At 49.1% G+C, this 26735-nt stretch overlaps 1 protein-coding gene across 4 annotated transcripts; it reads left to right on the forward strand.

Moving 5' to 3' along the window:
- The first annotated feature begins 1982 nt into the window (after positions 1-1982).
- Positions 1983-26523, forward strand: KLK5 (kallikrein related peptidase 5). 4 transcript variants are annotated; one of them, XM_070450413.1, is made up of 7 exons: positions 1983-2515; positions 2660-2791; positions 3084-3167; positions 5690-5951; positions 6923-7179; positions 7315-7448; positions 24555-26523. In XM_070450413.1, the coding sequence occupies exons 3-7, from the start codon at positions 3095-3097 to the stop codon at positions 24618-24620; spliced, it is 792 nt and encodes a 263-aa protein (XP_070306514.1). In that variant the 5' UTR covers positions 1983-2515; positions 2660-2791; positions 3084-3094; the 3' UTR covers positions 24621-26523. The 4 variants fall into 4 exon arrangements, with proteins under 4 accessions (XP_070306514.1, XP_020746175.2, XP_070306513.1 ...); XM_020890516.2 differs by lacking the exon at positions 24555-26523 and adding an exon at positions 12339-12842 and having other exon boundaries at positions 1989-2515; XM_070450412.1 differs by lacking the exon at positions 24555-26523 and adding an exon at positions 12339-12842 and having other exon boundaries at positions 1989-2515; positions 2671-2791.
- Positions 26524-26735: the final 212 nt, after the last annotated feature.

The following is a 26735-nucleotide window of genomic DNA, read 5'->3' on the forward strand; positions in this document are numbered from 1 at the left end:
CACGGAAGGGGTGTGAGCACGAGCAGCTCTGGGACCAGGTACAGGATGGACTGAAAGGGAAAGACCAGTGAGGGTGCAGGGAGAGATGATGTGGGGCTGAACAGGGGCCGGAGTGGGAGGGCTGGAGAAGGGAGGCTGGATTTGAGTACGCCGTATGGAGATGCTTGGGTGGGGGGGCATTCTCAGGATGCTAATGACCTGTAGAAAAATTGGGGGAGGGAGTGAGAACATATGATGGGTCCTTGACATGGTAAATTATCCAGCATGGTGGGGGCCAGGGTTTGAGGCTGGAGAAGTGGGTGATGGGGCTGGGAATGTAGGTCAGTGGAGCACGGCACTGGGTCCTGAGTGCCAGGCTGAAACTTGACCTTGATCCTGAGGGCCTTGAGAAAAGGACAGACAGGATCGGAGGTGATAGGAGAAAGATCGCACTGTAGTCCAGTTGAGGGGAGAGAAGGGGGTTGGGCAGGGAGGTGGAGAGACCGGAGATGCTCCCCCCAAATGAGGGGAGCAGACAGGCAGAACTCGGTGAAGACCCAGGCTTGCATGTACCTTCTGGGGTTCTTCCACCCACATGCACTGTGCACGATCCCACGCTGACGTACATGCCCTGTCCTCAGAAAAACCTTCCTGGCTTAGTCTCACTGCACCAGCTCTGAGAAAGACAAAAGGCCGTCTAAGCCAGCCATCCTCCCGGGAAGCTGAATGGAACAGTAAGTGACTCTCTAGAGAAAGGGGAACGAGGATCCAACATGGGAGCTGAAGTTTGGAGCAGAAGTCAGGATTAGAGGGAGGGTCAGAGACCACGGTCCATTTGCTTTGCCAACATGAATGGCAACCTTAGTTTTACCCTGCAGAGTAGAAGGATGTCAGAAATTATCACAGAGTGGCCATTTCAGACTGTCTCTCGATCCTAAAGATCTTTAGAGCTGAGAAAAAGTATACTTAGATGTCTCAAGAACCAAAGGCAGGTGAAATTTTATCAAGGCGAAATTTGAAATCAGCACAACATGGTAAATCAACTCTACTTCAATAATAAAATAAATTAAAATGCAAAAAAGAACTCCCCCAAGCCAAACCAAACAAACAAAAACCTTCCTGGAATTTGGAATTAAAAAGGTGAGTTAGCTAAACTTAAAAGAAAGGAGTAGGATGCAGGATTTGTCACTTTAATGCATGAAATATTCATTGCAATAGGCAAAATAAGCCTCAGACTCTTATGTTTTGACCTTTTTCTCCCCCTACACACTGAATCCAGCCTCGGGGCTCTAAATCCTCCCAGTCAACCGGTTCTGAATTATAGAGGTGAACAAGACAGCTCAGGTTTTGCCCTCAAGGAACATGAGCTCTGCAAAAGCAGCATCTCCAGACATCATTGTCTGTTTTTGTTCACAGACAGACCTAAGTTGGCACACAGTAGGTGCTCAGTAAATAGGTGTCGGATGAATCCTTGGCTCTCACATCCTAGCAGAGACAGAGACTTGGAGAGACAGCTAAAGATGGATGCAGAGAGCTGGGGGCAGACCAAAAGAAGAGCCTGGATGGTAAGGGGTCAGGAGAGGCAGGCCCGGATGGCCTGGAACCAGGGAGGGAGGAGGCACCCTTTGGGTTCCCCACCCAGCGCCCCATTTCCTAAGGGGCCAGGAGCCACCCACCCCTTCTCCCAGCCTCTTGGCTTCCTGCCCCATCGGCAGGTGGCCCTGCCCAACTCTCGCCCACACCTGGCTATGCCCGGCAGTGTGTGGAAGGCACCTGCTGGGGCCCCTAGACTGGATCCCTGCCCCTTTCTGCCCCCAAGGCACCAGGTCCTGGATGCGGGTCAGGAGGAGGTGTTGAGGGGGTCCCTCGGCAACGTGGCCAGAGTCTTCCTGGCACCAAATGGACAGCGAGGGAGACAGAGGGACTGAGAGACGCAGAGATACAGGCATTCGGTGACAGAGAGAGAGGGGGAGGGAAGAAGAAGGCGAGGAAGACAGAAATAGAGATAGGAGACAGGGAAGGGTAGACTCAGAAAAGAGACAGGTAACAGAAAAGATACAGAGAGAGACCCAGGGTGTGGAGAAAGGAGGTCAATTAAGAAGCACAGAAACACATGAGAGGGCATGAACAAACTGTGGAGGTGATGGATACATTTGTTATCCTGGTTGGGGTGATGATTGGATGAATGTGGGTCAGAACGCATCACGTTGTACATATTGAACATGAGCATTTTATCGTAGCTCAGTCATACCTCAATAAAGCTGTACAAAATAAAGAAGAAAGAGACATTGGCTGGGCGCCTTAATACGGAAAGAGACTCAAAGATTCCAAGGCAAGCGGAACACAGAGAGAAGCCTTGAGCAGAGGGAGGAGGGCAGAGGGAGGAAGGCAGGGCAGGCCAAAGGAGTGAAGGCACCGGGAAGACGGAAAACCCAAGCCCAGCGCGCCTCCGAGCAGGGGAGGCGCTGGGTTTGAGGCTCGGGGAGGCCCCGGGGCCAGAACTCTGGAGATCCTTCCCCATCCCGGGGCCAGGGAGGTAGGGAGTGGCTTTCGGGACTGGGTGGGGGGTGCTCTGGGGGCGGAGGTGGGGGGAAGGCCGGAGGAGTGGTTGCTAAAGCCCGGTAGGGCGCCTCACTACCCGGGAATGCGCCCCGGGGATCAGTGGGTGGTTATAACCCAGGCCGGTGCCAGGAGCCGAAGAGGAGGAGGTGGCGGCTGCAGGACCACGGCGGCGGCGGCGGCGGCGGCGGCCTGACAGTCTGCGGCTGAGCGGGGAGCCAGGTCCCCACCCCCCACCTGGGGGACGCGGCAGGTGAGCCCTGGGGAGGGACGAAGGGACGCAGAGACTGCTCCGTGTGGGCTCTGGTCTGGGAAGGATGCTTGGGCGTCCTCTCTCCATCTCATCTCCATCCTCGCTCGGAGACCAGAGACCGGAGGATGCTCCGAAGTACTAGAATTTCCCCCGAGCCTCAACTCAGCGCTCTGGGTGGACCACGTGCTCACGGCCCCTCTCTGCTCTGAGCAACAGGGGACGGAAGGAGATAGGGGTGGGATAAGTGGTCCCAGAATCACCTGCCCACCCTCTTCTCCCCCACCTCCATCAGGTGCAAAGACTATGGCCGCGGGAGGAGCCACCTGGTCCTGGATGGTCCACACCCTAATCGCAGCCCTGATTCTGAGGGCGACAGGTAACCAGGACAACATAGGCCAGCCGTGTGGGGTGGGGAGGAGCTGTCAGGGACTCTTGATCCAGGGGGACCCCATGTGACTAGTTATGGCCCCAAGGTTGGGTGAATGCGAATCTGCATTTATGATTGTGTGTGGCAGTGGGAGCGCTATGTATGTGAGCATGTGTGTGTGAGTGTGAGTGTGTGGTGCCTTTTCCCATATCAAGTGACTATCTGTGACAGGTGGGACTACCCTTTGAGACTGTACATGTGATCGTGTGACTGAGTGTGTGTGCATCTAAGATGGTGTGTGTGTCTCAGTGACTGTGTGGGTGGCGGTGTGTGTGCTGTGAGTGCTATTGTGTGTGTGGCTGTGTGTGGCTGTTCGGCTGGGTGTATGGATGCCAGCTGGTTTCTGTCCCTGCGTCACAGGATTGAGTCTGACAAAAGTGCTTGGCACCGTGAAAATGTGTGGCTAGTTGCCTTCAGGTAGCCATTTGTGACTGTGTGATTGTGGCTGGGTGCGACGTTATGGGTGGTTATGGGTGGCTCTCTTTGTGACAGCTACAGATATTGTTCACTAGTTTGACAGCAAGGAGATCAAACCGGTCGATCTTAAGGGAAATCAACCCAGAAACACTCATTGGAAGGACTGATGCTGAAGCTGAAGCTCCAGTATTTTGGTCACCTGATGCGAAGAACCAATTCATTGGAAAAGACACTGATGTTGGGAAAGACTGAGGGCAGGAGAAGGGGATGACAGGGGATGAGATGGCTGGATGGCATCACTGATGCAATGGACATGAACTTGGGCAAACTTCAGGAGAGGGTGAGAGACAGGAAGGCCTGGCGTGCTGCAGCCAGTAGGGTCACAAAGAGTCAGACACAATTGAGCGACTAAACAACAACTCTGTGTGGTTGGTTGAGGCTCTGTGTATGGGTGACTGTGTGTGGCCATGTGTTTGGAGGATCTAGCTCCCTGACTGTGGATCAAACCTGGGCCCCCTGCATCGAGAGCTCGGAGTCTTAGCAGCTGAACCGCCAGGGAAGTCCCATGACTTCGTGTTTGTAGGGGTTGTACATGTGACCACGCAGTGGTGTGTGTGAAGTTCCCATCCCTCCTGTGACAGCGGAGTGTGTGGAAGAGGCTGCCACCACGAGAGAGTGAATGAGGCTGGGTGACTTGCCCTGTGTCATGCTTGATCCACAGAGTCTATCTAACCTTGTCACTATGCTATCGTGCTGTGTGCAGAATTGAGGGGCAGTCTCTCCATGTCCGTGCCCACGTCACTAAGATACTGTGTGGGGGGAAGTGAGATCATGTCAGTTCAGTTCAGTCACTCAGTTGTGTTCAACTCTTTGCAACCCCATGGTCTGCAGCATACCTGGCTTCCCTGTCCATCACCAATTCCTGGAACTTACTCAAACTCATGTCCATCAAGTCAGTGATACCATCCAACCATTTCATCCTCTGCCGTCCCCTTCTCCCCCCACCTTCAATATTTCCCAGCATCAGGGTCTTTTCCAGTAAGTCAGTTCTTCACAGCAGCTGGCCAACATATAGGAGCTTCAGCTTTAGCATCAGTCCTTCCAATGAATATTCAGGACTGATTTCCTTTAGGATGGACTGGTTGGATCTCCTTGCAGTCCAAGGGACTCTCAAGAGTCTTCTCCAACACCACAGTTCAAAAGCATCGATTCTTCAGCACTCAGCTTTCTTTATAGTCCAGCTCTCACATCCATACATGACCACTGGAAAAGTGTCAGCCTTCCCCAAATAAGTGTACCCGGGGAGCGTGTGTGCCACGAGGCAGAGCTGTGTGTGGGGATGATACATGTCACTGGGTGTGTGTGTGTGTCTGTGACAGCCGTCATGCTCTTGGAGAGTGCGTGTAAATGAAGATGGTGCTTGTCTGGGTCTTTAGCAAGAACACAGACAAAGATGGGTTAACAGGCGATGGGAGAACCAGTGATGGAGGAAGGTATCTGGGTCCCTTTGTGCAGGTTTGTGTGATGAAGGGGGGCTCACATTTGTGTTTTTGAATTCACAAAACAACTCTGATTTCCACCGCCCCATCCCAATGAACCCCTCCCCCCACCCCCAGTCTGAGCACTTTTCCTAGTTCTGCCTCTTTTCCTCAACCATACCCCAAGTCCAGACTTTATCTACAGTCAGGGATCCTTGGGCTGTGCCTCTCCACCAAGAAAGGCCCCAGCTTCTTCGGGTTTACCTCTTTGGGCCAGGTTCCACCTACAGTCCTGGCCACAGTTCCTACAACCCAGGCCTGGCCTCTTTTTCCAAAGTCAAGGCTCTTTATAGAATCGACTCCTCCGCGTGACTCTGGCCTTGGCCTTGCCCAGATCGATTTCAAGCCCCACCCACATCTCAGGCTCTGCCCACACAAGCCCAGACCCGGCTCTCTCGAAGGCTTGACTTCCCCACTTTTGGAAACTAGGCCCCATCCCTTAGGGCCCTGGCCCCGCCCCTCATCCGCTGACTGGCCCCGCCCCCGAGCTCCGTCCCGCCCACTTTCTGCCCCCAGACCCGGTTCTTGCGAACGATGTGGCTTCCTGCGACGACCCGTCTGCCATCGGGCCCTCTGAAAGCACCCGGGACCTCAGGCCTGGGGCGACGGAGGACACCCGGGCGGGTGAGAGCAGCAGCCGCATCGTGAATGGGACCAACTGCGAGAAGAACAGCCAGCCGTGGCAGGCTGCGCTGCTGCTGAGATTCAACAAGCTCTACTGCGGGGCCGTGCTGGTGGACCCGCAGTGGCTGCTCACGGCTGCCCACTGCCGCAAGCAGTGAGTGGGGGCTCCAAGAGGAGGGCTGGGGGGCTGGGGGAGAGGCACGGGGGGTTTGGTGAGGGTGGGATGGAGGCTGGGGGCTGGGCGTGGGGCGGTCTGGTGATGATGGGATGGGGACGGGAGAGCAGGAGGTGGTAGAGTTGGGGATATGATTTAGAATGGAGCTGGGGAGGAGAGTGGGGCGGGGATGACGTCAGACTGGGAGGGGGTTGTGGTAGGGGATGGGAGTTAGGGATGAGCTGGATTTGAGGCTAGAAATGCAAGCCCTGGATGATTAGGAATGCAAGGCAGAAGACACAGGAGATGCGGGTTCTGTCCCTGGGTAGGGAAAATCCCCTGGTGGAGAAAATGGCAACCTACTCCTGTATTCTTGCCTGGAGAATCCCATGGACAGAGGAGCCTGGTGGGCTACAGTCCATGGGGTTGCAAATAGTTGGACACAACTGAAGCGACTTCGCATGCATGGTTAGATGTGAGATTGAGGATGGTTGTATTTGGGGTTGAGAATGCATTTGTTCATGGTTTTTGTGGGAGGCTTCCATTGTGGCTCAACTGGTAAAGAATCTGCCTGCAATGTGGGAGACCTGGGTTTGATTCCTGGGTTGGGAAGACCCCCTGGAGAAGGGAAAGGCCACCCATTCTGGTATTCTGTCCTGGAGAATCCCATGGACAGGGGAGCCTGGTGGGCTACAGTCCATGGGGTCGCAAAGAGTCAGACACGACTGAGCGACTTTCACTTTGCTTTGTGTGGGGAAAGGATTAGAGTTGGCGCTGGAGACGGGCTGGAGATGCATTTGCCGTTGTGACTGGGGCAGGGTTAGGCAAAGGGTTGGAGGCAAAGATGGTGTCAGGGATGGGTTTGAGGATGGGGGTGAAAATGGGGTTGGGGGTAGGTTTGGCATGGGAGTTGGCATTCATATGGGGATCAGGCTCAGAATCGGTGGGGTGATCAGCACCGTCTTCCTCAGATTTTTCAGAGTCCGTCTTGGCCACCACTCGCTGTCACCCATGTATGAGTCTGGGCAGCAGCTGTTCCAGGGCATCAAATCCATTGCCCACCCTGGCTACTCCCACCCCGGCCACTCCAACGACCTCATGCTCATCAAACTGAACAAAAGGATCCACGAGACTCCGAACGTCAGGCCCATCAACATCGCCTCCCGTTGTCCTTCTGCTGGGACCAGCTGCCTGGTGTCTGGCTGGGGAACAACCAGCAGTCCCCAGGGTGAGTGTCTGGGTCTCTCTCTTGATGCCCACCTATGTCTGCCTTCTCCCCTTCTCTGTCTCTGAGCACTCTGCCCCTCCCCCATCTTCCTCCATCGCTCACCGCCTGCTCGGCCCTGCGGTCTCTCTGTTCCAGTTACCTTCCCCAAAGCCCTCCAGTGCCTGAACATCACGGTGCTGAGTGACGACCAGTGCAAGAAGGCCTATCCAAATCAAATAGATAACACCATGTTCTGCGCTGGGGACCAGGCGGGCAGAGACTCTTGCCAGGTAAGGCTGGAGACTTCTCCATTCATTCAGCTGATACACATGGAAACCAGCTATGTCCCTGGAACCTTGCTGCGTCCTGGGGACCCCGTGATGATCAAGTCAGTGAGACCCTCTATTCCCACAGAGCTCACATTCTGGAGCAATGCTTTCCAGTAAAAATATCATGCAAGCCTTACATGTAATTTTAAACAGTGAAGAATCTGCGTCCAGTGCAGGAGACCCAGGTTTAATCCCTGGGTTGGGAAGATTCCCTGGAGGAGGGCATGGCAACCCGCTGCAGTATTCTTGCCTGAAGACTCCCATGGACAGAGGAGCCTGACAGGATACAGTCCATGGGGTCACAGAGAGTCAGACACAACTGACCAACTAATACTTTCACACACAGTTACATGTAAAAAAAAAAAGTAAAAACAAACAGGTGAAATTAACTATTTTAATAATATAGATGGCCCAGTGGTTGAGACTCTACCTTTCGTCGCAGGGAACATGGGTTTGATCCCTAGTTCGGGAAATAAGCTCCCACATGCCGTGGGACAACTAAGCCCACGTGCTGCAATGAAGACCCAGCAAATAATAATGATAAGGACAGTAATAATAGTAATGGTGACTCAGTGGTAAAGAATGTGCCTGTCAATGAGGAGACAAAAGTTTGATCCCTGGGTGGGGAAGATCCCCTGGAGAAGGAAGTGGCAACCCACTCCAGTATTCCTGCCTGGAGAATCCCATGGACAGAGGAGCCTGGTGGGCTACCCCCTGGAGTCCATGGGGTCCCAAAGAGTCGTACATGACTGAGCCACTGAACACACACGTGGAATAATAATATACCCTATTTAATCCCATGTATCCTAAGTACCACCATTTCAAAATGTAATTAATATGTAAGAATTAAGAATGAGATGTTTTACATCCTTTGATTCTCATAGTAAGTCTTTGAAAGCTAGTGTGGATGTTTTTCAATGGTTTTTCTTTTTCCTGTTTTTTTTTTGTTTGTTTGTTTGCGCCAATGTGTCCTTGTCCATTGACAGCATATCTCAGTCGGGGCTAGCTGTGTCTCAAGCGCTCAAGCACACCGTGTAGCTAGTGGCCACTGCGTTAGACAGCACTGGCCTCAAGGCAGAGATCAAGCCCGTGTTGTATGGACAGGCAGGGTGTGCCCTGAAAAAAGTACCACATCCGAGGGGCCACCCTTCGTACCACATACGTCGCGTGTGTTCAGCTGCTCAGTCGTGTCTGACTCTTTGCGACCCCATAGACTGTAGCCTGCCAGGCTCCTCTGTCCATGGGATTTCCCAGGCAAGAATCCTAGAGTGGGTTGCCACCCCCTCTTCCAGGGGATCTTCCCCACCCGGATCAAACCCAGGTCACTTGCATGGCAGGCAGATTCTTTACTGTCTGAGCACCAGGGAAGCCCCAATAAACATCACAGATTTGTCTTATTTATTTTGGCACTTTTCAGGCAAGTGCAGTCTTAAGAGTCTTATTCCCTCAAAATCTGTAGTGGGAAAGTTTTTTGACAAATTCTTATGAAACATCTCAAAAAAGGAAAATGGGAACTAGGGGTATTTTTTAAAAGGTAGTATTTAATCGACAGGATTGATCACAAAGTTGTTGGTGTAGTAAAAAGTTTAAAAAAAAAATCCGATGGTCAAAAAACTGCACAAAGAGGGTAATTTCAGAAAGTGGTAAGGACCATGCAGAAAATAAAACATCGTTTAATGATAGCGAGTGATGGGGGAGCAATGTATGGAAGGGTGGTTGGAAGAATCTTGAAGAGGTGACATCTGAGCAGAGATTGAATGACACACATGAGCCAGCCTTGCAGAAGTTTAGAGCAAGAAAAGCATGTGCAAAGGCCCTGTGGTAGGAAGGAATTCTGCTGATTCAAAGAATAAAAAAAAAAAGAGCCAGCATGTTTAGGGGACAGAGGTTGAGAGTGGAAGGATAACTGGAACCCAGTGTTCAGCAAATATTTCTTGATTCCCAGGACACAGCTTCTTTATGTTCTCATGGGAGCTCTGTTTGTTGAGGATGACAGAAATTAAATTGTTACAGCTCAGGACCCTTCCCTACATTTAGGTCCCCAAAGGCTCTGGATGTGTGCTAAGTTGCTTCAGTCTAGTCTGACTCTTTGTGACCCCATGGACTGTAGCCCGCCGGGCTTCTCTGTCCATGGGACTCTCCAGGCCGAGAATAATGGAGTAGATTGCCATTTCCTTCTCCAGAGCACCTTGCCAATCCAGGGATCAAGCCTGGATCTCTTTTGTCTCCTGCATTTGGCAGGTGGGTTCTTTATCACTAGCGCCACCTGGGAAACCCCCCCTCCCTCCAAAGGGTCTGCTACTGCTGCTGCTAAGTCACTTCAGTCGTGTCCAACTCTGTGCGACCCCATCCCTGGAATTCTCCAGGCAAGAACACTGGAGTGGGTTGCCATTTCCTTCTCCAATGCATAAAAGTGAAAAGTGAAAGTGAAGTCATTCAGTTCTGTCTGACTCTTCGCGACCCCATGGACTTCAGCCTACCAGGCTCCTCCATCCATGGGATTTTCCAGGCAAGAGTACTGGAGTGGGGTGCCATTGCCTTCTCCGTCCAAAGGGTCTAGAGGAATGTAAATTAACAAGCTCTCTGCTGGCAGGATGTATGCTCAGTAATATCTGTTAAGCTGTGGGCTCAGACAGCACTCCAGACCCGTTCTGATGCCTGGGAAAAGCTCCCCTACCCCAAAAATCTTACAAATGTAACAATTTCAAAAACTTCCCAGGTCTACCAGCTTAATCTCTGTTCCCAGTTAACACTGGAAGCACACACATCTGGATGGAGGGGTTTTTATGAGAAGAAAGCACATCTGATTCAGATACCAAAATCTTAAAAAAAAAAAAAAAAAAGCTTTTAATTTTGTATTGGAGTGGAGCTGATTAACAATGTTGTGACAGTTCTAGGTGAACAGAGAAGGAACCCAGTCATACATACACATGTATCCATTCTCCCCCCCAAACTCCCCTCCCATCCAGGCTACCACGTGACACTGAATTCCACGTTCTCTACACTAGGTCCTTCTTGGTTATCCATTTGAAATACAGCAGCATGTACATGTCCATCCCAAACTCCCTAACCATCCATTCCCCTTGGCAAGCGTAACTTGTTCTCTAAGCCTGTGAGTCTCTTTCTGTTTTGTAAATAAGATCATGTGTATCATTTCTTTTTAGATTCCACATAAAAGAGATGCTTCTCCTTCTCTCTCTGTCTTACTTCACTCAGTGTCCAGATGTCAACATAGTAAAATACGTAGCTTTTCTGTAGCCAAGGGTAGTACTTTGGTTGTTTTTTTTTTTTTTTTCCCCTAAACCTCAAGTGACTTTTTCATACCCGAATGCAGTCTGGGCGTGGCCACTAAAAGCAAGAAGTAATAACAATCACACTAATACTATAATAATAATAGGAGCTAATTAATTGCCAGACACTCTTTTTAAGTGGTTCAGAAGCATCAGCTCAATTAATCCATTTAACCATTATTATTAACTCTGTTTTACAGACAAGGAGCCAGGGCTCAGAGCAGTTAACTCACTGCCGAGCAAAAGGAACTCTGCAGGGATATTAAACAAGAGCGAACAAAAAAGAAGGAGAGAAATTAAACCACAAGAAAGTTGAAATTTAGCGACTGGGGCAGCAGAGGTTTTTTTGCCTGGAAAACAGCATCTGCATTATAACACGAGAAGAAGCCAGGTTGGAGGGATTTTGCATAAACATAAACAAGAAGTGACAGGAAAAATGCCCAAGTCTTATTACAGGAAGGGTCTTTACAGGGAGCTAAGGGAATTAAGCAGAGGCAACCCAAATTAGTCCTCGAGAGCGATCCTCAATTCTGAACCCCCGGGGGACATGTGACGATGCCTGAAGATGTTTTTGGTGGTCTCAGTGTGTCTGGGGAGGGAGGGAGCTCCTAGTGTGTAGTGGCTGGAGGGCTGCTGCTAAAGGTCTTACAATGCACCGAACAGCCACCCACAGCGAAGAACTGTCTGGTCCCAGTGGGTTCCCCAGGGGGCTCAGTGGTAAAGAATCCACCTGCCAGTGCAAAAGCCTCTGGGGACACAGCTTCCAGCCCTGAGTCAGGAAGGCCCCTTGGAGGAGGAGATAACAACCCACTCCAGTATTCTTGCCGGGAGACTCACGGACAGGGGAGCCTGGCGGGCTACAGTCCATGGGGCCGCAAAGAGTCAGACATGACTACGTGACTGAGCGAGCGTGCAGAATGTTAGCACTGCCAGGCTGAAAAAGCATCACCCAGGGTTGACAACAGCTCCTCTGCAAAAGTGAGGTATAGGTACAAGGCGGATTGGTGTCAAGGATGGGTGAAGAGTGAGGAAGGGAAAGGAAGGCGTGTCCAGTAGGAGAAACTCAGTATTCCAAGGTTGGAGGGAAGAGGGAGAAAGAAATAGAAGGAAACACAGAGACAGGCATGAGGAAGACAGACAGAAAAGAGGGTGGGGTTTGGCTAGAGAGGGACAGTGTCAGTGCGTGTCAGCGGCTCAGTGGTGTCCGACTCTGCGACCCCATGGACTGTAGCCCGCCAGGCTCCTCTGTCCATGGGATTCTCCAGGCAAGTATACTGGAGTGGGTGGCCATTCTCTTCTCCAGGGGATCTTCCTGATCCAGGTAATCAAACCCAGGTCTCCTGCATTGCAGGCAGATTCTAGACCATCTGAGCCACCTGGAAAGCCTAGAGACAGATAAAGGGGGTTCCTAAAGGGTGGGCTTGGGGTGAAAGAGTAATATGCTCCCCGTGTGTCTCTTTTTACCTGTGTCTCGCTCTCTGGTGTCTTCCTCATCTGGGTGACCCCCTCCCTCCACCTCCCCACATCGCTGCCTCTTTGTGCCTCCCTGTCTCCTCCACAGGGTGATTCCGGGGGTCCCGTGGTCTGCAATGGTTCCCTGCAGGGCCTCGTGTCCTGGGGAGACTTCCCCTGTGCCCAGCCCAACAGACCCGGCGTCTACACCAACCTCTGTCAGTTCACCAAGTGGATCCAGGACACTATCAAGTCCAATTCGTGATTCATTCCTGGACCCGGCATTCTGGACTCCCCTCATCCCCCCGATCCCCCCACAAGTCCCCACCCCTGCAGGGACCCTGACACTCCTTCCAGACCCCAGTTCCTTCCCTAAAATGTTGAGGTTGCTCATCTCTCCAGCACCCCCCTCCACCTGTCTCCTGGAGTCAAGATCCCCCCTCCCTGGACAGTGGAGAGACCAGTCCTTCTGGTCGGATCCTGAAGATAGTTCCCGTAACACCCAGGGCGAAGGCTGCACCTCAGTCTCCCCAGTGCTTCCTTCCTCGGGTCCGGAGTCCACCTTCTCTGCAGCTGTGAGCCAGATTTGATCCCAGAAATAAAGCATCTGAGAAGGGGGCTTCTTCTGTGTACAGCCTCTTGCTTGAACGGCCGGGTGGCCAGGAACAAGTCACTGGCCCCTCTGCACTGCTGTTTGCTCTGTTGGGTCATCATTGCAGTTGCAGGAAACAGATTCCTTCGATCAGCTTTTCAATTTATTCACAAATGCTGATCAACTGACGATTTCCTGCCAGGAATGGGTCCGCATGCTGGGGATTCGACAGCGGGCAGAACAGAAGAGATAGACAAACACATTTTATGCTCTAATAAGTATGTAAGTGATATGAATAAAAGGAGAACAGGGCATGGGGAAGAGAAGGAACATAGGGGGAGGGGTGTATTTATACCAGATGGTTGGAGGGGTGTGGGAGAGCAGTAGCCACCCCCACGCTCACCCCAAGGTGTCCATATCCTAATCCTTGGAATCTGTGAATACGTGACTTCATGTGTGTGTTAGTTGCTCAGTCGTGTCCGACTCTTTGCGACCCCATGGACTACAGCATACCAGGCTCCTCTGGCCATGAGATTCTCCAGGCAAGGATACTGGAGTGGGTTGCCATTTCCTTCTTCAGGGGTTCTTCCCGACCCAGGGATCAAACCCCGGCCTCCCACACTGCGGGCAGTCTCTTTACTGTATCAGCCACCAGGGGAGCCCCATGACTTTACATGGCAAAGGATGTTGCCGCTGTGACCAAATTAAGGATTTTGAGAGGGAGAGGCCAATATAATCCAAAGGGCCCTTATACGAAGGAAGCAGGGTAGGGAGTCAAAATGAGAGAGGGACTGGACGATGCTATGCTGATGGGTTTGAAGATGAAGGAAGGGGCTGTGAGCCTAGGAATGCAGATAATGAAAAAGGCTCAGAAATGGATTCCCTCCGAGAGCTCCCAAAAGGAATTCAGTGCTGTCTGCCAGTGCCTTGATTTTAGCCCAGTGAGACAACAGTGTGAACATCTGAGCTCCAGAACCGTTAAGACAGTAATTTCTGTTATACACTACTAAGCTTGTGATCATTTGTTACATCAGCAACAAGAAACTAATGTAAAGGCCCTCTCAGAGGAGGAGGCATCTGAGCTGAGACCTGCGAGATGAAGGGTTTCTCTGCTGGCTCAATGGTAAAGAAGCTTCTTTACCGTCTCTGCTAATGCAGGAGACACGGGTTCTATCCCCGTGTTTGGAAGATCCCCTGGAGAAGGAAATGGCAGCCCACTCCAGTACTTACCTGGACGATCCCATGGACAGAAGAGGCTGATGGGCTACAGTCCATGAGGTCCCAAAGAGTCAGACACGACTTAGCGACTTAACGACAGCGTGTGAGATGAAAAGTGACCAGCCCCGTGAATGTCTGGGACCTGGAATACTAGATAAAAGGATAAGTGCAACGGCTGCAAGATGGTGATGGGATGGGCATTTCTCAGAAGGCAAAGAAGACCAGTATACCTGGAAGCTGGTTTGTTTGTTTCCCTAAAAGTTCGGGAAGCCACCAGGGGTTTTAAAGCCGGCTGGTGACAGTGCTAAGCAGATCATTCCGATATTGGTGGAAAACAAAACGGAGCTGCTTATTGGCCAAAGTTAAAAAGGGAGGTGCGTTATCAACAGACTGTCCATGACTTGCAGTTGGAAAACGATGGGACAGATAGTTGCCTCCGGGATGGCTCACTCTCTCCTCATGCAATCTTGCTTTCAAGGTATCTTCTCATTTTCTGCAAGGGGCCTCCTCTGTTTTCTCATCACTTCCGGGACAACTGGCTCTAGCGATTGGGCTGTCTTAGTTTACAGTCAACAGAGAGGAAAAAATCTGATTGGCTGCTCTTGGGTCAGGTGCTGACTCTGGATCTAATCAGCTACGGCTAAGGAGGTGGGGCCACCTAGTATGGGTGGCAACTTTCCCAACTTCAGCGGCAACCCGCGGGGCAGTGCCCCTGAGAAGGCTGCAGGATGTGGCCGTCGAGGAAACAGACACATCTGGGGACAGGAGTTTTGGTCTTCAGAATCCAGATTTCAATATTGTATTTGCCTCTCAGTTCACCCAGATTTTTGTCTATAGATGTGAACGTTTCCTTCTCACCGTTGCCCTGTATGTTATTGTGTAAGCGTACTTCAACTTACTTACCCATTTTTACTTTGGATAAGTATTGGAGTAGTTTCTAGGTTCTTCAACAGCTTACCTTTTTCCTGATGTAACATTTGTTGGACTTGCCTGGTGGTCCAGTGGCTAAGACTCGGCGCTCCTCAGGCAGAGGGCCTCGGTTCCATCCCTGGTCAGGGAAATAAATCCACATGCTGCAACTAAGACCCGGTGCAGCCAATAAATAAATATTGCCCCCCCCCCCCACAATTGCAAAAAAAAAAAAAAAAACCTATGGTGAAGGGTTTAGGAGAAGCCGTGTGCTTTGATTCTCCACCCACCCCATCCACATTCTTCTTTCTGCTGATGGCGGAACCCAGAGACGTCCTGGATGGATTTAGACTCCAGGGTCAGCAGGAGATCAGAGGGGAAGTGTGGGGGCCAGGAGACAGAAGTCAAAGAGGTGGTCGTCATTTTCTGCACCGCATCACCACCTGAGACCCTCTATTGCCGTTCTAAGCAGTAAGACAGCAACTGAAAACTAGCAGCTGGGTTTTCCCGGGGAGTTTTTGTTTTGCTGATAAAAGGGAGAGCATCCTGTTTGGACTTTCCCCCTCTTCCCACCTGGCATGTAGGTGCCCGGAGGCAGACCCGCCACTCTGAGGATAAAAATCACAGGATAAAGACTGGGTGGCAAGAAGCAAGAGGAATCTTGCATTCTTGGGGACTCGCTTAAGTATCTGCTCCAGGCATGGACTTCCAACATCTGGGCTTGAAACAGAGAATAAAACCTCAAGTGTCGGGGCTTCCCTGGGGGTCCAGTGGTTAAAAATACACCTTGGAATGCAAGGGACACTGGTTCGATTGCTGGCCTGGGAAGATTCCACGTGCCATGCAGCAACTGAGCCTGCCCACCTAGAGCCCCGCACTGTGTAACGAGAGAAGGCACCGCCGTGAAAAGCCTGTGCACCACAGCTACAGAGTAGTCACCGCTTGCTGTACCTAGAGAAACCCCAGGAGCAGCAACCAAGACCGAGCGCAGCCAAAAATGAAACAAACAAGTAAACGTATTTTTTAAAAAACCTCAAGTGTCTGAGCTACTGGAGTTGGTTTTTAGTATGCTGATACAGAGGAGATGGTTTGGGAAATAGTTTCCAGGAACTAAAAGCTGAACAAAGACATTGTGCAGATGTTCCTTGGCAGGTTCAATTTTCTCTTCCTGAATGAGATGTGTCTTTTCCGACAAGGCCAGGATGGGGCAGGTGTCGGTAAACAGTTCCCATGAAGGGTGGAGAGGATCAATGTGTTTCCTGCACGGTGATGTAAGCGGTGAGAATAGGGTGATGGTGGTGCAAGAAATAAGCTTCTTGCCCTACTAGACATACAACAAAACAAAAGGAATGCATTTTTTAAGTGAGGCATTAGTGAAAACACAGATAAATGGGTCAGTGACAAAGAGAAGGAGCTCAGAAAGAACTCATGGGAACTCAATGTAATATTATATACTATATATAAAATATGGTAAAGCAGTAACTCAAATTAATAAGGGAAAGCTTAATAGAGAATTTAATAGTTTTCTTAACCCTATTTATTAATAGGGGAAATATGGTACACTTAGTTAATGGTATTAAGAAAACTGGCTCACTATGAGGAGCAAAATAAACCCAGATTTCTATCTGACACCACACAAGAAAGTGAATTCTAGAAGTATTAGAGACCAATATGGAAGAGATATAGTTGTAAAGTCAGTAGAAAAAAGTCAAGGAGAATATATTTGAATCTCTGGGACAAGGAATGACTCCTTAAGACTTTAAAAGCAAAGATATTAGAACAAAACATTGGTTAGGTTGATTATGACAAAATTAAGAATTTGGGTTTAAAGGAAGGTAGAACAGACTTTTAATAGACATTTGTCAGAATGGGAGAAATTATTTGTAAAATCAAACATGAACCAGGGGAAAAGATGGAAAAAGAGACCAATGCCTATAATAGGCTGAGCACTGAAGAAACGATGCTTTCAAATTGTGGTGCCCGGAAGACTCTTGAGCATCCCTTGGATTGTCAGGAGATCCAACCAGTCCATCCTAAAGGAAATCAGTCCTGAATATTCATTGGAAGGACTGATGCTGAAGGGGAAGCTCCAATACTTTGGCCACCTGATGTGAAGAGCCAGACTCATTGGAAAAGACCCTGATGCTGGGAAAGATTGAAGACGGGAGGAGAAGGGGGTGACAGAGGATGAGATGGTTGGATGGTGTCATTGAATCAGTGAATGTGAGTTTGAGGAAAGTCGGGGAGACAGTGAGGGACAGGGAAGACTGGCGTGCTGCAGTCCTTGGGGTCACAAAGAGTTGGACATGACTGGACTTATTGACTGAACAACAACCAGAACAATCTGTGAATTGATAAGCAAGAAGATGGACACCCTTAGGGGAAAATAGGTAAAGGATTTGAATAGGCAATTTGCAAAAAAGCTACGCAAATGAGGGGGTGTTCAAACTCATTAGTTATCATAGAAATGTAAACTGAAACAACAAGATACTACTTTACACCCATTAGGGTGGAGAAAATTAGAAGGATGCGTAGTGTGAAGTATTGTTAGGGTTGTATAGGCATTAGAATATTCAGGCGCCGCTTGGGTACGTGTGGTGGTTTCAGTTCTCTGAGGAAGGATTCTGGCACTATTTCATCAAATTAAGTATACCCACACCCCATGATTCAGCCATTTCTCTCCTGACTATCCATCCCAAAGAAATTCTTACACACCCACAAGAGGACACGTACGAGGACATGACCTGCAGTGTTCTGTGTGGTGTCTCGGAGTTGGTAGCCATGGATTGTCCATTTCAAGGGAGACTGTTGGGGGAACGTGGGGACAAGCCTCCGTGGAGTTCCTGCAATGAGGCAGATGCAGGAACATGAAGAACGAGGAAGGGTCTTAGAAACACAGTGCTTGTTTGAAAAGCGACTTGGAAGACAGGGAGATGTGTAATCCAACGCCGATGACATAAGTTAAAAATACACACATATAAGAGCTACATGACATAGTTTGTGAGGCCGAAGGAGGAGGGCAGGAAGGAGGAAGGAAGGAAGAGAGGGAAGGAGAGAAGACAGAGAGAGAAGGATGGAGGGAGGGAGAGGAGACAGATAAAAGAGGGATCCCTTGCAAACCAGCGATGATAATGTTAATAATGATGTGTGCATGATATTCAACCTCTGAACTAAGGTCTAAAGGCAGTAAAAGAAAGAAAGAAATGAACTCGTCAAGTGATCAAGCCACATCTTGCACAGTGAGGCACTGAACCTCTTCTGCAAGACTGTGGAAGCTGTCTGTGCTGTTTCTACTCACCGTGGCCACCTCCTGACACCACTGTGTATCCCTCACTCATTACATGAAACTCTGAACCTAACCTGGCCATGGCGGCTCCTTGCTTGATCCCTCCCAGCACACACACACCAAAGGCACGGGGTCGGCTCGGGACTTCGGAGAAGCCGAGACGAAGGGCGAAAAGTGTCATCGGGTGTGTCCCTAGGAGGCTGGTGTGTCCTCCACCCGATGCACTCGCTCTTGGGGGTGCCTGATCCAGGCTAGAAACCGAGGTCGGGGAGTGGCCCCAATTTTGGTGGTGGGAGGATCTCCTTCATGCTTATCTCCACACACCAGATAAGCACCTAATTGTTGGCCCCAGAGAGGCTGGCAGTGGATGACCTTGTATTAGTAATAATAATAATGACGCTGATGATGACAGCTCCCACTTACTAAGTGCCAGACACCTCGCTGCATGCGTGGCGCGCCTCGTCTCTCCAGTTCTGATGGCAGCCTCTTTGGAGGGAGGCTCTCAATAAATCAGGAGGCTGAGGGGCAACGAGGTTGGGAAAATCTGGCTCCATTTCTGCAGCTGGTATGTGGCAGAGCTAGGAGGTGACCCAAGGAGTGGGAGCCCTGAGCTTGTGCCCGAAACCACAACACACTTGGGCCAACAAAAGCAAATAGAGGGACACAGAGCCAAACAAGGGATGATGGTGAGCAACGATGGGAGGGGTGAGGAGGGATGAGGGGAGAGAGAGAGGAAGTGGGAGAGACTGAGATCTTTAAAGAAAGAGAGGCTGGGACTTCCCTGGTGGTCCAGTGGCTAAGATTTCACCTTCCAATGCAAGGGTTTTGGGTTCGGCCCCTGGTCAGGGAACTTAAGACCCCGCATGCCTGGGGGCCAAAAAAATCTAAAACATAAAACAGAAGCAATAGTGTAAAGAATTCAATAAAGACTTTCAAAGAGGATGAGATGGTTGGATGGCATCACAGACTCAATGGACATGAGTTTGAGCAAACACCTGGAGATGGTGAAGGACAGGGAAGCCTGGCCTGCTGCCATCCATGGGGTCGCAAAGAGTCGGATGTGACTGAGTGACTGAATAACAAAATGGTCCACATCAAAAAAGAGACAGAGAAATCTTTTTTTTAAAAAAAGGAAGAAAGATAAAAGAGGTTAGAAGTGATTTAAAATCACACGCAGATTTAGAGTGGGGAAAAAAGGAGCCAGCCCTTTGGGAAACCTCAGAGAAAGACTAAAACAGAACTACAGAAAAAGACTGAGGGGGATGGAGAGACTCGGTAAGATAGCTACTAGATCGATAGGCAGAGGATGATTAGATAGAGGCAGGAGAGGCACACGAAGAGACAATAATGTAGGAAGGATTCCTGCAGTGAGCTTTAGATGAAAGAGGGGCAATCCTGGACCCCAGATTTCCTTGGCTGACCCTGATCTAGTTCTCCCTGCACTTCTGGATGCTTAAGTCTCTCCCCCACGCCCACCCCCACCCCCAAACGCTGTGGCCTTGCCACCAGCCTCCAGAGCTTCCATCTCGTTTCCCTCGGCCCCTGCGCTGAGTTTCCCCGTGGGTCGGGTCTGTCTGGTAGTAAAAAGGGGACGGATGCGCAGACTGGCATCCGCTTCCTGTTTCGTTCCGGTGGGACGATCTCACAGAGTTACCATGAGCATTGAAGAAGAGACCGTACCCTGATGGCAAGCGCAGAGAGCTGGGCACAGAAGGAGCGTGTGAAAATAGGAGTTTCTGTAACGATTATGAGCATTACTACTGTCGTGCTGGAGTTCCCTAAGCTGCCCTGCACAATTGCGAAGACAGGCATCGATCCTTCAGCCCTCGCCTATCAGCATCCTCTGGGTGCCTGTTAAAAGAGTCAATTCCTGTCCCCCTCCTCGGGCCAACTGAATCAAGAGTTGCAAGATCCCCCGGTGATTCATATTCAGGTCTGAGGTGCGCCCAGGAAGAAGGCGTTTTTAAAAGCCGGGGTGTTAGAATCCACCGTTTGCTCTACGGCGCCACCTCGAGGCTTCTTGAGGAAACGCCTAGAGGAAGCAGTGAACGTGGCCGGACTTTTTTGGAGTCCTAGGACGCTGAGCACCAATTCCTCCGCTAACTTTGAGCAAGTTCTGACCCGTCTGGGCCAGGGATGGAATCAAATTCCTTACGGGTAACACCGAGATGACAATGCCACCTCTTGCCCAGCGTCTGCCCCAGAGTTGGTGCAGAGAAAAATATGCCACCACATTGAGAATGCAGCCCAATTTCGAAGACAGCGAGGGCCTAGACATAATTGGGGTGGGGGGGGGGGGGGACGGACAGACCACCGGATTGATAATATTATGGGTTAAGTGGTGTTCCCCTGAAAGATATATCGAGGTCCTAATCCCCAGTACTTCAGAATGTGACCATATTTGGAAATAGGGTCACTGCAGATATAATTAGTTGAGTTCATACCGAAGTAGGGTGGACCTGAATCCAATAAAACCGGTGTCTTTATGAGAAGAGGGAAGACGATGTGAAGACGGACTCCCGGGGGAGAAAGCCATGTGAAGACAGAGGCAGAGATGGAGGGGTGCAGCTGCAAGCCAAACACTGCCGGCCACCAGCAGAAGCTGGAAGAGGCAAGGAAAGATTCCAACCCGAGTTTTCGAGGGAGCTCAGCCCTGCAGACACCTTGACTTTGGACTTCTGGCCTTCAAAACTGTAAGAGAATGAATTTCTGTTGTTTTCAGACACCCAGCTTGTGATACCTTATTACAGCAGCCCCTGAAAATGAATATACATGGGAAGGTTGATCATCTGTGTTAAGTTAGATTAAGTGTTAGTCGTTCAGTCGTGTCTGATTCTTTGTGACCCCAAGGGCTGTAGCCCACCAGGCTCCTCTGTCCGTGGGATTCTCCAGGCAAGAATACTGGAGCGGGTTGCCATTTCCTTCTCCAGGGGATGTTCCTGCCCCCAGGATCGAACCCAGGCGTTGCAGGTGAATTCTCTACCGTCTGAGCCACCAGGGAAGTTAATAAGGGCACTAGAAAATGTATCAAGACGCCTTTCTTTTTAAATTTTATTTATTTATTTATTTAGGCCGCGCACAGGCTTTCTCTTTGCCTTTCTCTTGCCAGGTGCGCCGGCTTCTCATTGCTGTGACTTCTCTTGTTTGCAGGGCAGGGGCTCTAGGCACACAGGCTTCAGTATTTGCAGCACACAGGCTCGGTCGTTGCGTCATGCAAGCTAAGTTGCCCTGCAGCATGTGGGATCTTCCAGGATCAGTGATCTAACCAGTGCCCCCTGCGCTGGCAGGCGGATTCTTAACCACTGGACCACCGGGGAGATCCAAGATTCTTCTCTTTGAGAGAAAAAAATCAAAGATAAGTCTACTTTAGTTTGAGCAAGTTTGGGGAGTTGGTGCTGGACTGGGAAGCCTGGCATGCTGCAGTCCATGGGGTCACAAATAGTCAGACACGACTAAGCGACTGAACCAACTTACAGGAGAAGAAAGGCAAATAGGCAAAAGGCAAGTGAAAAGATCTCAACATCTTTAATCATGAGAGAAATGCAACCGAAAACCATCAGACAGATGTTCATAGCGGCTTTATTTGGAGAAGACTGGAAGCAGCCCAGACGTCCACCAATGGGAGAACATATGAACACAACTGGTGGAGTCCAGCAATGGGATATGCCTCAGTCATTGAAAGAAACAAATTACCACTAAGTGAATCTCAAGATGAAAGAGCCTTACATGAAAAGGACGTATTTATATTTCCATTTATATGAAGAGCAAGCAAAACTAGCCTGTAGTGGAAAGAAATCAGAATACTGCTTGACTCTTGGGTGGGGGTGGGGATTGATGGGGCACTGGCAGGAAGTGGCAATAAATGCGCTACTTGCTGATAAAGGTTTTATTGTTGCTGTTCGGTCACTAAGTCATGTCCCACTCTTTGCAACTCCATGGACTGCAGCACACCAGGCTTTCCCGTCCTTCACTATCTCCCGGAGTTTGCTCAGACTCATGTCCATCAAGTCAGTGATGCCATCCAGCCATCTCAACTTCTGTCATCGCCTTCTCCTCCTGCCTTCAATCTTTCCCTAGCATCAGGGTCTTCCTCAATGAATCAGCTTTTCACATCAGGTGGCCAAAGGATTGGAGCTTCAGCATCAGTCCTTCCAATGAATATTCAAAGTTGATTTTCCTTCAGATTAACTGGTTTGATCTCCTTGCAGTTCAAGGGACTCTTAAGAGTCTTCTCCAGCACCACAATTTAAAAGCATCAATTCTCCGTCGCTCAGTCTTCTTTAGGGTCCAACTCTCACATCCGTACATGACTACTGGAAAAAACATAGCTTTGACTATACGCACCTTTGTCAGTAAAGTGATATGTCTGCTATTTAATATGCTGTCTAGGTTTGTCATAGTTTTTCTTCCAAGGAGTAAGCTTTTTTTAGTTTCACGGCTGCATTCTCCATCCGCAGTGATTCTGGAGCTCAAGAAAATAAAATCTGTCACTGTTTCCACTTTTCTCTTAGTTTTTGGAATGATCTTAGTTTTTGGAATGTTGAGTTTTAAGCCAGCTTTTTCACTGTCCTCTTTCATCCCCATTAAGAGGCTCTTTAGTTCTTCTTTGCTTTCTGCCATTAGAGTGGTATCACCTGCATATCTGAGGTTGTTGATATTTCTCCCAGCAATCTTGATTCCAGCGTGTGATTCATCCAGTCAGGCATTTCACATGATGTCCTCTGCATAGAAGTTAAATAAATAGGGTGACAGTATACAGCCTTGACATACTCCTTTCCCAATCCTGAACAATGTGTTTATTGTTGATGAAAACAGATTGTTCATCCTGGAAGTTTGCACATCACAGATTCTCCTGATTGGCTCCCTGTGGGCCTATTTAACATGTTTCTCCATCCTCTGGTAGTTGGAGCAAAAACCATGATCTCCTTCAGGTCCAAGCTGGAAGCAAAATATTTCAAAGCTGCCACTGTGTCTTTACCATGACAACAAATCAAGAGATACTTGCTGTCGAGTTGTCTCTCTGTGATGTTAGGATTCCAGTGTCGTCAGCCTGACCCATTTATTATAAAGTTCCCATCTGCTTTCCACCCACTGGCTTTAGCAGCCAACCGTGATCATAGCCCAGATGCACTGTTTCGTTACGGGTTGCAAAATGGTGATTTTATAATTTTATCACTCTCCTATATTTATGACCTGGAACTCTTCTATTTAAAAATTCTCTCATCAACTATTTAGTTACACGAAGGAACACATGGAACATGGAGGAACATGGTACACAGAGGTACGTGAATGAAGAAAATAAAACCACATAGTGATTCAACCATCCAGAAAAAGCCGATGTGGACATTTTCCTGTGTGTGCTGTTGAGGCATTGAGTGGCGCTAGTGGCAACGCCAATGGTAACTGGCACTCCTGCCAATGCAGGAGATTTAAGAGATGCAGGTTCCATCCCTGGGTCCAGAAGATTCCCTGGAGAAGGGAATGGCTGCCCACTCCAGTATTCTTGCCTGGAGAATTCCATGGACAGAGGAGCCTGCAGGGCTACAGTCCATGGGGTCGTGAAAAGTCAGACACGACTGAGCGACTAACACACACATACACACTCAAGAAAAACTGTCAAGAACTGACTCTACCAAAACACCCCTGCAGGGCATTAGACAAAGAGTGAAACTGTTCATCTTCACAATGAGGAGCTTGTCCAGAGCTTTTATAGCTTTTAAGAACAATGTACCTTAAGAAATATGCCAGGGAAGCTTCGGGGCTGTGTCATTTACCTGCACTGATAACAAGAGAGTCATCTCTAATTTTCACTCTTGGTCATTGTTTTATAACTCATGTTAACTAACTAAATGATGTGTCACAAACTTGGTAACCAACTCCAGCATCAGGAGGTCTTTTTTAATATTTTGTGGTAGAAATACATAATGTAAAATTATGTACCATCTTGTGCACTTTTAAGCGTGCCATTCAATAGTGCTAAGTACATTCACATTGTCGTATGACTGATCTCCAGAACTTTTTCATTTTGCAAAACTGAAACTTGGGGGACTTCCCAGGTGGTCCAGTGGCTAAGACTCCATGCTCACAATGCAGGGGGTGCAAGTTCGAACCCTGATCAGGGAACTAGATCCCACTTACTGCAACTCATGAGTTCATATGACTTTAGAGCTTTAGACCCAACTAAAGCTCCCGCATACTGCAACCAACAATGTAGATATTTCTACATTGAGCGTGTATCATGATCACTGTTCTAGATCTCTCTATGTGCACTTTTCACTGTCTTATTTTTTCTATTTTCAATGTTCTTTTTCCACCCACAGGACGGTAACTGTAGCCATGAAATCAAAAGATGCTTTCTCCATGGAAGCAAAGCTATGACGAGCTAGACAGCGTATTAAAAAGCAGAGACATCACTTCGTCCGCAAAAGTCTATACAGTCAAAGCTATGGTTTTTCTAGTAGTCATGTACAGATGGGAGAGTTGGGCCATAAAGAAGGCTGAGTGCTGAAGAATTGATGCTTTTGAGCTGTGGTGCTAGAGAAGACTCTTGAGAGTCCCTTGGACAGCAAGGAGATCCAACCAGTCCATCTGAAAGGAAATCAACCCTGAATATTCATTGGAAGGACTGATGCTGATGCTGAAGCTTCAATACGTTGGCCACCTGATCCAAAGAGCCAACTGATTGGAAAAGACCCTGATGCTGGGAAAGATTGAAGGCAGGAGGAAAAGGGGACGACAGAGGATGAGATGGTTAGATAGCCTCACCAACTTAATGGACATGAAATTGAGCAAACTCTGGGAGACAGCGGAGGACTGGGGAGCCTGGCGTGCTACAGTTCATGGGGTCACAAAGAGTCGGACACGTCCGAGCGACTGAACAACAGTCACCGCAGAATGAGTAGCAAGTTCCCTTGGGCGTGGGTGGAGGAATGCCTCCCACTGAGTTCTCCAGACTGGAAGCCTTCCCAGTAGAGAGCTTTATGTTCATAGATATAATTATGAATCATCTGTAATTTTCACACCAGCCATTGTTTTACAACTTACGTAATTATCTAAACAGTGTTGCACAAACCTTGAAACTAACTCAGCATTACAAGTTTTTCTTTGATGCTTATATCACGAAAAAGAATTCACCAAATGTTGTGTTTTTATTTTTATTTTTTTCATGTACCGTTTTTGTTAGCTGCCTGTGACTCTTAGACCAGCCTTAAAGATACAGTAGAAGCAAATGCAGATCTATTATAATTCTCATAACTGTGTATTGCCATTTCCAAAAACTTTACTGTTTATAATGCACTTTGATAGCAGTCACATGACAGAAGGAGCTATTCTTTCTTTACAGTCTCCCCTGGAGATGTAGCAAAGACCCAGTTCATTTCTGTAGGCCCAAGAGTTAGACTTCCTCAAATTCAATTTGTTTTCTCAGCGTCTGAATGGTTCATTTCACCAGATGTTTTGATCACTAGGAGACACCTTACTTTTCAAGAAGCCCAGCCTAGTGGCTAAAACCAAGGCAAAATGAGAAGACATCTCTGCATTTAATGGTTCATGTGCAGTGAAACCCTTGAAGATGACCCAAGAAAGACATTCTGGTCGTTATGCTTGGAAGAAGGGGCGAGGACCAGCTCAAAGGTGGGCAAGGTCACGATGGAGGTTTATCACTCTGTATGTTTTTAATAAACATACTTTGCTTCTGTGCCATGTGGAAGCAATACCTATTCAAAAATGAAGTCAGAGAGACTTCCCTAGTGGTCCACTGGTTAAGAACCTACCTGGGAGATTTTGCTGGTGACAAGTGGATAGGAATCCAGCTACCAGAAGGGGAGACACAGGCTCGGTTCCTGGCCCGGGAAGATCCCACGTGCCCCGGAGCAGCTAAGCCCGTGCATCACACGCAAGCCGCAACTACTGAAGCCCGCACACCTAGACCCCGTGCGCAGCAACAAGAGAAGACGCCGCAAAGAGAAATCCACGCCTCTCAACCTAACAGTCGCCTCCTCTGGCCGCAACTAGAGAAAGCCTGCAGAAAGCAACGAAGACCCAGCGCAGCCAAAAATAAATATAAATTAATTAATTAAACGATTTTTAAAATAAAAACAAAAAGCCCAACATTTAAAAAAAAAAGAATCCACCTTGCAATGCAGAGGACTCCAGTTTGATCCCTGGTCAGGGAAATAAGGTCCCACGTGCTGTGGGGCAGCTAAGCCCGGGTGCTGGAGAGTCCCTGCTCCCCAAGGAGAGATCCCGAAGGACACATTGCAGACCCCATGTGCGGCAGCGAAGACTCGACCCAGCCACAGAGATAAATAAATCTATTTTTATTTAAATAAATCTACTTCTACCTTTGAAAAGCGAAGTGGGAATGACGTTACACACACACACAGATTCTCATGCAACTTTCCCTGGGTTCATACCCAGCTATTTCTTACTGTGATAGCCTCGCAAGGTGACTCTAATCTCTCTTCGCCTGGGTTTCTCCCTTGTAGAGTGGAGACAGACAA

Source organism: Odocoileus virginianus, chromosome 20 (genome assembly GCF_023699985.2).
Source record: "Odocoileus virginianus isolate 20LAN1187 ecotype Illinois chromosome 20, Ovbor_1.2, whole genome shotgun sequence".
NCBI classification, from domain to species: Eukaryota; Metazoa; Chordata; class Mammalia; order Artiodactyla; family Cervidae; genus Odocoileus; species Odocoileus virginianus.